Genomic DNA, 11,589 nt, shown 5'->3' with positions numbered 1-11,589 from the left:
GTCTCAATTTGATGGAACTATGAAGGAGATGTGTCAAAATAGTAGTCAAATACGATAAATTGACTTTGAATTGGTATGAAATTATGCGGAGGAAGGTTTCAATCCTCGCTAGGAGGAAGACGGAATGCGTTGACTTAAGGATGTAAGGTAAAATTAGTTAGACTCAATGAATGAAATAGAACTATAGAGTACAATTAATTGATGGTTGAATAGTGAGTTTGGTGGTATTGATTTTTTTGTTAAAAGAATATGTTATAGTAATATAAAAAGCTCGAATATGTTATACTGCAAGATTATAGTAGTGAGAGATACCTCCGATTGTATAGGAGGAAGTCAAAAAGATCCATGTGAAATATAATTTTGAGGTGATGGTTAAGATATTACACAAGATAAGTTCGTTTTTCATGAGCTATATGCAATGTAAGTGAAGAGATTTGGCATGTTTTAAATGCGTTTGATTCTTATGTAATTTTTCATGTATGGATAATTAGATTAGCCCAATATGTAAATATAATTAGATTTTTATCTTTTTTGAGAGGAGAGTATCATTTTTTGTGCCCTCAGTCACAAAACTTCTTTTGTGTTTTTAATACTTATATGTTTTTTGAAATGGAAAGTATAATAAAAGATTATACTTTTCTCAAGATAATATATTAAATTATTTTCTTAATTATAAAGTATCCAACAGGAAGATTTGATGGCTGTGAAAATTGACATGACAAATAACAACAATGTTCATTTGGTTAGGTTTGAACAAAATGAGGTATGAATAGTGTAAGTAAAAGATGACAGAATCGACTGAGTCGTCACCAAATACAAAACACGATACCAACTGCATCGGCTGTTTGACCACGCGACGACGACGACGCCGCCGTCGCTTAAGAATGAACGAATAGTTTGGTGTGTGCGTGTGGGAAGATGAGATCGCAATCAACACAGCCTTGCAAGTTACCAACACGGCTCCATTACCATGTCCCCTCCGTTTCATCTTCCCCAGTCGCCTCCATGAGTATGGGTGTACGGGGTCTAAACTTGCGCATGTGGAGGACCAACACAGCCTTCAGATGATGGTACATCAGAGGAATGCTGCCATAGAAACCTTACCTCAAGGTCTGAGCTTGACTTGTACTAGTCCAAATCACAGACGAAGGATACGTAAACAAAAGAAGAAGTGCTACCGCAGGTCAAATCAGTGGATGGGAAGGATTAGTGCGAGGCATGGCTGTCTTTTTATGAATGCAGAGGTTGTGGTGACGGCTCTTTTCAATCTGTGTCCATCTGCTGATACCACTCGGAGCTCCGCTGTTTCTCTCCAAGTTGGGCCACGGTGGATCGGTCACAAGCTCGAGCACATACAATTGAGTTGCGGAAAGAAGTCAAAGTGGAAGAACCAGTGTTGGATAAAGCTTGGATTGGAGTAGATACTACCAGCATGGATCTGAATCCGCTGACCTGCAGAATATTCAGACATGATGGAAGGTGCACGAGCTACAGATTGATTTGTCTGGTTTAATTTCTTAGTATTCAGCAATGGAGGCCATGGCTTACCTTTTCTAGCATCAGACAAACCTCACCCGGCATTAATTTGTGCGAGATAATAAATACTACAGCAAAAGGGTCAACTCAATGACAGATCTCTCATCACAGAGCTACAACAAAAACCAGAATTCAAACAGGAAACAAGAACAGATGATTCATTCTGCATGTCTGTTCGTTTAGCCAAATGATTTATTTCTGAGCATGGAGTACAAGTCATATGTAGCAGCAGAACAGGGGATTTTTGGAGGAAAAGTTCATCCATGTTATGCTTGTCCTCTTTCCCTCCCCTTGATTACATTCATGAAGCGGACTAGCTATCCTCCTCTGACAGTAATTTCATGGAAGAATTAAGCTATCACGGATGTCTCCAGCGCAATCTTGCCCGGGTGATGAACATCCTCTGTTTTATCACCCTCCTCCCAGAGCTCAGGGAATGCTTCCTTGATGTTGTGGATGCTCTCCAATGCATGATCTGCACCTTTAATTCTATGTGAAGTGCCAACCTGAATCCACAGTGAGACATCAGTCGCAATGGATCATATCATTTCAACGAGCATAGGCAGATTTCAGCAAAATGAACTCTACAAGTACTGTGTGCAAGCCAATGCGTTTCCCCGACTGGATATTGCGAACGCTGTCATCGAAGAAGATCTGTAGGAGACTCGTTCGGTCAGATCAAGTCTTAGTTTGTCTGTGAAGGACAGAGCATCTCACCGTTCTTTGAGGATCGATATGAGCGATTCTGATAGCACGTTCCATGGCGTTTGCAGATGGCTTGCAGAGTATCGGTGTCTCTGGCAGCTCAGCTCCAGTTCTGTGGTCAGAGAAGTGATCAACAATGTCAAATATATCTGCTGTGCTTTCTTGTTCAGAGGAAGACGATGGTGGATTCAGCGTCTCAAAGCATATAATTTCCTGGAAACAGTCTTCCATCCCAAGCCTTTCAAGCACTTTCTTAGCATGCACCTTATCGCCATTGGTAAATATCTGTTTCGGGACAGGAAAAGACCTCAGCACCTCTGCCAAGTGAACTCTCAATGATCTCTGACGTAAAGTTCGAACAGCTTACAACTTTACGAATTGGAAGGCTCTGCAGGAGATGCCTGAGAACGGGATCAGGCTTCAGATTCTCGTAAGGTAATCGCCCATGAACAAAGCTGTCGAATAGAGCTGAAGTCAATGGCACCATCCATCGTCATCATCAGCGAAGCAGAAAGAGCAAGATTAGAGTTGAGTTGAAACCTGTGGTAGTCGTCGTAGTCAAATCTGTAGCCGATGGCCTGAACAACGGACGGCACGAAGACAACATCATGATACTGTACCGGATTTGAGTCTAAAGAAGAAGAAATGGAGCAACTCTGCGTACCAGTAGGCCCGCCATTGTCGTCCCGTAGCTCTTATACAGCAGATTCGACAAGTCCGGGATCTTTGTCTGCTCGATCCCGAGCTTCTCGGCCATGTAATCTGAAACATGAAAGGAAAGAGTTAGAACACACAGTCTCTGTCAGAGTACAGTCGAACTGTGTCAATGTATACCCTGGATGTTTCTGAGACACTCGGTTGCGATGCCGGAGCTCAAAGGGTAGAGCGTGTCATCCAGATCTGCGTTCGAGAACACAACAAGACCTGCGCATTGAGTAGCTTGCAGCGAAACTTCGAAACCCTAAGCCGAAAACGTACCGAAGAGCAGGCAATCGTGCTTGCGTCGCTGCGCCCGTCGGTGTCGGTCCTCGTACTCCATCTTGATCTGTTATAGTCAGCCAAAACACGAAAAGGTCGAACTTTTAGCCATCGTATAGAGAATTATTTAGCCAATGCCGATCAAATCTTCACCCGTTTTGTAGAATTTTCGGGGAAACTGCGACCCTGTTGTAGTTTTCTGTTGATTTAACGTGAAGAAATCTTAGTCGAACAGAACCTGTTCCTAATCGAAGAAAGATCGACGAGAACGAGGCAAGAACACAGCACCGATGAGAAGGGAGAGGACGAGGCGAGGGGAGAAGAGAGGTCGGAAGGAGTCCATTTAAATAGAACAGGCAAGCCGTTGCCTCCTCTGGCTGCCATTGGCAGCATTCAAAAACCATCAATTGGCCTCCTAACTGTTGCAGATACTAATCAAGATAAAAAAGAGAAGGGGACAAGGAAGGCCGCTGGCGGGCTTCCGAGCCGTCCAGCTGTCAGCATATCATTGGTTGGTTTCTTGATTATAACATCCGGACAAGTACGCATGCCAAATCTAATTCGGCGGCGACACTGTCGGAGGAACGCGGACCGTCCAAAACGATGTGCTCGGCCGAGATCGAACGGCGTGTCGTGCCCGCCAAGGATCATATAGATAGATATTAAAATACGAAAAAAGAACAGTACTTTTCCGATCTATTCATAAGAAAATACATCGTCGTCATCCCTGACGCCAAAGGACTGTTCTTAGCTCTTGAACCATTAATCAATTGCACGAGGAAGAATTGAGCAAATCTTTTTTTTTGGGGGGGGAAGCACTCTTCAGAGTGGAATTTATCGACGGCTGTCATCCACTCTCTGATTCACCTCGACCACAGTAGCCACGGGGATTAAAGAGAAAGCAGCTGATGGATGGATTGTCACGTCGGTTTTGGCCCCGGAGGTGCTCGCTGTCATCGACCTGTTGTGCACTCTCCGATTCATCATTATTTGTGTTGTTGATCTTTTCCAAACTGAAGGTGGGGTTGTCCTGTCTTCAATGCTTCTCGTCCGCAGCTTCCGAATCATTTGTTTCTTGTCTGCAACTCACACTTGGGATTTCTGCCTACTGATTCAACCGAAGAAGGTCAAATACAGACAAAAATATCTTGTCATCGATGGAGTTGCAACAACGGTGGCGACCAGCAACACCTGTTCAATTTCCAATCTATAATGCTTTATATTGTTCATCCATCATAGACAAGATTAAAACATGGGATTACTGCTTCTAAATCAGCTGAGATCACCACACACCTGTTCTATTTCCAAGCATCGTCATCGTATCAGCGTGCAGTAGAAACAGGGACTCTCGTCGTGATGTGGGTCATCTTTTTTGTGAAGTAGTGAACCTAACATGGAGGTATGCGAGAGGAAAAGAGAGGAGGATGGCGTATGGAATTTGTTTAGGCGCAGCATACTATTCGTCTCTGAATCTGATATTTGTAGTCTGTGACAAGAACATCTAACTAAAATATTTGAACAGACTGTTCATTGATTTCTACAACTATCAACTAAACTACTGGTATCAATTTCCAATGTTTTCACTCGTTCTATCATTGACTCGCGGTAACCACTAAGAATGGAAGAGAAGCAACCGTCAATCTTCAAATCCAGTGTTGGTGAACTAATGTGTTGCGATCGAAGAGTCAGCACGGCTTGGTCCTCGGATCGATGTTGGGAGTTCTCGATCGCTTGGAAGAGGTGTTGGAGCTGGTTGGATCAGTGGTCGGGCCGTCAACGTCATCTACAGGAAGGCGTCTCTCAGGAGAAGTGTTGAAGCTGACTGGATCAGGAGGTCGGGATGTTGAAGCCGTCTGCTAAGAAGGTGCCTCTCGACCGGGATGGTCGTGCTTCCAGGGGTCGTCGAGTTCCTGCACAAAGGCCCGTGTTGAGTGGTTCCCGACTTTGGCTCCTCTGCCACGGCCTTAGCTGGAATTGCCTAAGGTGTGAGGCACCCTTGTGGTCAAAACGCGAACTTAGCTTGCCTTGCCTAAGTCGCGAGGCACCCTTGCGGTAAAGACGCGAACTTAGCTTGCGTTGCCTAAGTTGCACTTCGCCCTTGCGATATTGCTCCATAAAGATCAGCCCACTTGTAACCTCTCGTAGGTCCCGAAGGACCTGTAAAAATAGAAAGTTGATTAGTTCAAAAGAACGAGCGATAGACAAGTCCCGACGTCTCGCGAAAACAGGAGAAGCTTCATAAGCAATTCAGCGAGCACCTTGCGTGCACAAGAGAAAAGAGGGAGAGGGGAAAAACAAGGACTTTAAAGGGTTGAACGAACAGCTGTAAGTCCACAAACAGCTGCTCACCGGGTGTCGGGCGCGACAACAAGTTCCTGTCAAGGTAACGTGCGAACTTGCGAAAGGTTGTTCAACGCCCGACACTATACCGAAGCTCCATCCAGTCTTGTGCCACTCGGGGGGTTCAAATGGGTTGAGATGGCTGACGTTTTGGTGAGCGAAGGCGGACTGCAGAAAACAACCCGTGGCACACGAAAACGAAGCTGTTTTAGGGCTGTTTTGCTCGGTTCGGTGAGCGGTTGCTTAGTAACGCTGCAACTTGTTCGAGCTTACATTTTTACAAGCAAAATGACTCAAAACCAAGGCAAAACATGCTGCCAAGAAGCTGTACATGTGGATGTGAGCGACGAACGGTTCGTTGAACGGAGTTGTTGCGGGTGCGCGACGATCGTCCGAAACATTCTCCCCCACTTAAACTGTCGACGCCCTCGTCGACGCTTGTTCGTAGTTGTTGATGATTGCATCTTCATGTCGTAAGGTGTCTTCAGGCTCCCAACTGGCTTCAGTTCGAGGTAGCTTTCGCCACTTCACCAAGTACTCTGTCTGTTCAGCTCCATTGGGTAGCTTTTTCTTGTGATCCGCTAGAATGGTTTCAACTCGCTTCTCATAGGAGGCTGTGGTGGGTGGTAGCCGAGTTGAAACACTTTGGGAAGTATCTTGTGGATCTGAGTGGTAGGCTTTTAGGTTGCTGGTATGAAGAATATTGTGAATTTTGAACCACGCTAGCAGCTGCAATTTGTAGGAGACGTTGCCTACCCTACTAATAATTGGGAAGGGCCCTTCATACTTGCGCACCAATCCTTTGTAGACTTTGTTCCTAAAGAATTGGAGTGATGCTGGTTAGAGCTTGATTAACACCAAATCACCGACCTTGAACTCTTGTGGTCGCCTTCCCAAGTCCGCCCACTTCTTCATTCTTCTTCCCGCCTTCTCCAAGTACGCCCGCGCAATATCTGCATTTCGGTGCCACTCCTTTGCAAAGTGGTAGGCTGATGGACTACTCCCAATATACCCGATTGCCATGGTGTGAGGAGTTGACGGTTGTTGTTTTGTAATAATCTCGAAGGGGCTCTTGTTGGACGCAGAGCTCCGCTGCAAGTTGTAGGAGAATTGGGCAATGTCCAACAACTTCACCCAATCTCGTTGGTTGGCACTCACGTAGTGCCGAAGATATTGCTCCAGGAGCAAGTTTATCCTTTCAGTCCGACTATCCGTCTATGGGTGGAGGCTTGTGGAAAAATATAACTTTGACTCCATCAATTTGAATAGCTCGGTCCAGAATTGTCCCAGGAATCGAGCGTCTCGATCACTAATGATATTATGTGGGACTCCCCAATACTTCACCACATCCTTCATCATTAACTTGGCCGCCTCCTCTGCAGAATAGTGTAGGGGAGTAGCAATGAAAGTTGCATACTTTGAAAATCGATCGACCACCACGAGTATCAATCCGAGTCTCCCTACAAGTGGTAAGCTTGATATGAAGTCAAAGGAAATGCTCTCCCATGACCTTTCTAGTACCGGCAATGACTCCAAAAGTCTCATCGGCTTTCGCTGCTCCGCCTTGTCTTGTTGGCAAGTGAGAAATGTTCGAACATATTCCTCCACATCAGTTCCCATCTTCGGCTAGTAGAAGGCCCTCTCCACGAGAGCCAACGTTCTGTGAATGCTTGGGTGTCCAGCCCAAAGAGAATCATGACACTCTCTTAAGAGTTCACGCCTCAAATTGTCTACTCAAGGAACATAAACCCTATTCTCTTTTGTGTAAACGAGTCCCTCCTAGACCCAAAATCATCGTACCTTGCCTTCTTTGATGAGCTACATTAGGATAACTTCCTCGGGGTCACTATACAGTCCAACCCTGATCCTGGAAAGGAAGTTAGAGTGCAACTGACTTGCTTGGCCTCCGCCCTCCAATTGTACGACATTCACGCGCTCTACTTTCTGATTCAATGCATCAGCCATGACATTTGCCTTTCCAGGCTTATACTCCATTGCCATATCAAATTCAGCCAAGAAGTCCTACCATCGTGCTTGCTTTGGGGAAAGTTTCTTTTGTGATTGGAAATAGCTTAGGGCGATGTTGTTTGTCCTCAGCACGAATCGCGATCCGAGAAGGTAGTGTCGCCAAACTCGTAGACAGTGGATCACCGCTGTCATCTCCTTCTCGTGCACCGGATACCGCCGCTCGATCTCGTTGAGCTTGCGACTCTCGTAGGCCACCAGATGATCCTCTTGCATGAGTACTCCCCCAATAGCAAAATATGAAGCATCTGTATGGACTTCAAAAGGCTCCCCATAGTCTGGCAATTTGAGCACCGGTTCTTCCAAAACAACAACTTTCAGATCTTGGAATGATATTTCACACTTGTCCGACCACTTCTAAGGTTGCTCCTTCTTCAACAACTCCGTCAGTGGAGTTGCACGCTTTGAGTACCCCGCTATGAAGCGTCGATAGTAGTTGACGAAACCAAGGAAGAATCTCAACTCTAGTACATTCTTTGGAGTTTGTCATTCCACAACCGCTTGCACTTTTGATTTGTCCATGCGAATGGAGCCATCACCGATTCGATGCCCCAAGAATAAGATCTCCGTTTGGACAAAGTAGTATTTCTCCCTTTTTACAAACAAGTGTTCTCCTTGAGAACCTTGAAAATTGTCTGAAGGTGCAGGACATACTCCTCGAGCGTTTAACTATAGACGACGATATCGTCTAAGTAGACGACTACGAACTTGTCTAAATACTCCTTGAATAGTTGGTTCATGAGAGTGCAAAACATGGCCAGAGCGTTGGTTAAGCCGAAAGGCATCACCAAGAACTCAAACGCTCTATACCTGGTCACACAAGTAGTCTTCACTTCATCGCCTTCAGCAATGCGTACCTGCCAATACCTTGACCGAAGGTCGAGTTTTGAGAAATAATTGGCTTTGCCCAACTGGTTGAATAAGTCCGCGATGAGCGGGATGGGATACTTGTTCTTCACTGTCACTTTGTTAAGGGCTTGGTAATCGACGCATAGTCGAAGGCTCCCTATCTTGTTTCTTCTGGAAGAGGACTGGAGCTCCGAATGGTGCTTTAGAGTTGCGGATGAGACCACCGCATAGCAGTTCACCTAACTGCTTTATGAGTTCAGCCAACTCTGGTGGGGGCATGCGGTAGAGTAGTCTCGTTGGAGGCTTCACTCCTAGCTCCAGCTCGATGTTGTGATCCACGCCTCTGTGTGGTGGAAGAGTTTTCGGCAACTCGGGTGGCATAATATCAGTGAATACTTTTAGGACGTTTTCCACCACAACAGATTCTTGAATAGCCTTCTCGTCGAGTGGCTCGAGCTTCATAGCAACCACGAAGGTTAATTCACCTTTTCGCACCCCTTTCTTCAATTGCAATGCTGATATATATTGGGGTTCCTTGGTTCCTCTCCGAGAGACGGGAACCACGCAGGGGTCGTCACCTCCCATCATACACAAGGAGTTTAGGAACGGCATAGGCACCAACTTCGCCGCATGCATGAACTCCATTCCAAGAATAACTTGGAAGTCGTACAATGGCACTGCCATCATGTTGGTGTTCCCACTCCATGTTCCGATCTTGATGGGAATTCCCTTTGCCAACCCGGAGATTCACCTTGCCTCCGAGTTCACCGCCTTCATTCGATTTGGGCTCTTCTCCAAGATCAACCCAAGTTGTTTTGTTTCCCGATCGGCTATGAAGTTGTGGGTAGCACCCATGTCCACCATTGCATAGGTCATTTGGCCATTTAGCTTGATGTCTACATATATTATCTCACCACTTCCTACTTTTTGTAGCTTTGTCTTCGTGTTCTCCCCCACTTGACCCCGCATGGCGTTTAACAAATGCATTGCTCCCATCCGGGGTCTTTGCGACTCCTTGTCGTTGCTGCTGGATTCAGAACTGCTCGAAGTAAGAGCAATAATTTTGCCCTTGTCTGATCGAGGGGGTGGATGGAAGCTGTTAAAGCTTTTAAAGCTTTACCCTCCGCACAAGAAGCATCCGCCAGGTTTCAAGGCCTTGCCCTTCGGGCTTGGCCCTTTATGGGAACTCTTTTTCTTTTGTTCGCCCCCGAGCTCCTTCCCTCGAGAATACTTTGGAGGGTGATTGCCTGAAGATTGTTTTCTTCTTCCCGATCTTCAAAGGAAACAAAGTCGATGAGCCTTTCTGCAGCAGCAATTGCCTTGACCACATCGATGACATTCCTTCGATTTAGTTCTTATTGAGCCTATGACTTCAAACCATCGAGGAAGCTGAACAGCTTGTCCTTCTCGGACATGTCCTATATGTCCAGCATTAGCGCAGAAAATTATTTCACGTAGTCTTGGATGGAAGTACTCTGGCGGAGTTGTCTCAACTTCCTTCTTGCGACAAACTCTGTGTTCTCCGGAAGGAATTGAGTTCTCAACTCCTACTTCAAGTCCTCCCAAGTGTCAACCCGACACCGACCTTGTTGGATCTCCTCTCACTGGGTTCGCCATCAAAGTTTCGTATCTCCATTCAAATACATTGTTGCTATAGAAACATTGGTATCTTCAGAATCGGGCCTCATAGCTCGAAAGTATTGTTCCATGTCGAACAGAAAATTCTCGAGCTCTTTGGCATCTTTGGCCCCTCCATAACCATGAGGCTCGGGTGCCCTCAAGTTTTGTGATGGTGCAACATGGGTGTTGCTTCCTCCCGCATTTAGTGCTCTTGTGAGCATGACCACCTTTGAAGTGAGTTCTGCCACAACATCTTGTAAGTGTTGCACGGAGTCTTTGGTGTTATCAGACATTCGGTCGACTATGGTCTCAACCTTGTCGATCCTGTACTCTGCTTCCTCTTGTGAGCTCTCTACCCCAATAAGCCTTTGTTGGCCATGGTAGAGTTCCTCCATGCTCGCTTCAAGAACATCCAAGCGGGTTTCCGCCATTGTGAGTCTCTCCTTGTGACTCTTTTTCCTAGTTGGCTCTCCAGATTGCGCCTCCTCTACTCGTGGAGAGTAGCCAACTTCTCACTCATCATGTTCACTGCCGCGCTCCTTTTGAGTGGCTCCAACATCATGAGAGCGAGTATGCACATGCAGCCCACCTGTGGCTGCTTGGGGCAAGGGTCTGGCTTGCCCTGTCTTGCTTGATTCGCCATAATGCTTTGCCATGGCGAAGTTGCGAAGTTCCTTTGCTGCTCGCTCGAAGTGCTTGCCCGCTCTGATACCACAATGTCACGACCTTAGTTGGAATTGCTTAAGGCGTGAGGCACCCTTGCGGTCAAAACGCTAACTTAGCTTGCCTTGCCTAAGTCGAGAGGCACCGTTGCGATAAAGACTCGAACTTAGCTTGCGTTGCCTAAGTCGTGCTTTGCCCTTACGATATTGCTTCATAAAGATCAGCCCACTTGTAACTTCTCGTAGTTCCCGAAGGACTTGTAAAAAGAGAAAGTTGATTAGTTCGAAAGAACGAGCGACGGACAAGTCCCGACGTCTCGCGAAAAGAGGGAAAACTTTACAAGCAATTTAGCGAGCACCTTACATGCACAAGAGAAAAGAGGGAGAGGGGGAAAACAAGGACTTTAGAGAGTTGAACGAATAGCTGCAAGTCCACAAATAGCTGCTCATCGGGTGCCGGGCGCGACAACAAGTTCCCGTCAAGGTAACGTGCGAACTTGCTAAAGGTTGTTCAACGCCCGACACTATACCGAAGCCCCATCCAGCCCTGTGCCACCCGGGGGGTTTCAAAGAAGCTAAGATGACTGACATTTTGGTGAGCGGAGGCAGACTATAGAAAACAGCCTATGACACACGAAAACGGAGCTGTTTTGGGTTGTTTTGCTTGATTTGGTGAGCGGTCGCTTGGAAACACTGTAACTTGTTCGAACTTATATTTTTATAAGCAAAATGACTCAAAACTAAGGCAAAACATGCTGCCAAGAAGCTGTATATGTGGATGTGAGCGACGAACGGTTCGTTGAACGGAGTTGTTGCGGGTGCGCGACGACCGTCCGTAACACCTCATAGGTTAAGTTAGTAGTTTTTTTTTTCT

At 46.2% G+C, this 11,589-nt stretch overlaps 1 protein-coding gene across 5 annotated transcripts; it reads right to left on the bottom strand.

Moving 5' to 3' along the window:
- Window positions 1-1,706: 1,706 nt before the first annotated feature.
- Window positions 1,707-3,609, bottom strand: LOC103995453 (uncharacterized protein C24B11.05). 5 transcript variants are annotated; one of them, XM_009416051.3, is made up of 10 exons: window positions 3,508-3,545; window positions 3,373-3,418; window positions 3,220-3,286; window positions 3,076-3,141; window positions 2,906-3,003; window positions 2,782-2,819; window positions 2,609-2,696; window positions 2,254-2,526; window positions 2,125-2,190; window positions 1,707-2,042 (listed from the first exon to the last, which is right to left on the bottom strand). In XM_009416051.3, the coding sequence occupies exons 3-10, from the start codon at window positions 3,278-3,280 to the stop codon at window positions 1,887-1,889; spliced, it is 846 nt and encodes a 281-aa protein (XP_009414326.2). In that variant the 5' UTR covers window positions 3,281-3,286; window positions 3,373-3,418; window positions 3,508-3,545; the 3' UTR covers window positions 1,707-1,886. The 5 variants fall into 5 exon arrangements, with proteins under 5 accessions (XP_009414326.2, XP_009414325.2, XP_009414327.2 ...); XM_009416050.3 differs by lacking the exon at window positions 3,373-3,418 and having other exon boundaries at window positions 3,458-3,609; XM_009416052.3 differs by lacking the exon at window positions 3,373-3,418 and having other exon boundaries at window positions 2,131-2,190; window positions 3,458-3,609.
- Between the last annotated feature and the right edge of the window lie 7,980 nt (window positions 3,610-11,589).

The sequence above is a fragment of the Musa acuminata genome, chromosome BXJ1-8, assembly GCF_036884655.1.
Source record: "Musa acuminata AAA Group cultivar baxijiao chromosome BXJ1-8, Cavendish_Baxijiao_AAA, whole genome shotgun sequence".
Taxonomy (NCBI): Eukaryota; Viridiplantae; Streptophyta; class Magnoliopsida; order Zingiberales; family Musaceae; genus Musa; species Musa acuminata.
The sequence above is the reverse complement of the archived record's forward strand: the minus strand, read 5'-3'. Positions and strand labels throughout refer to the sequence as shown.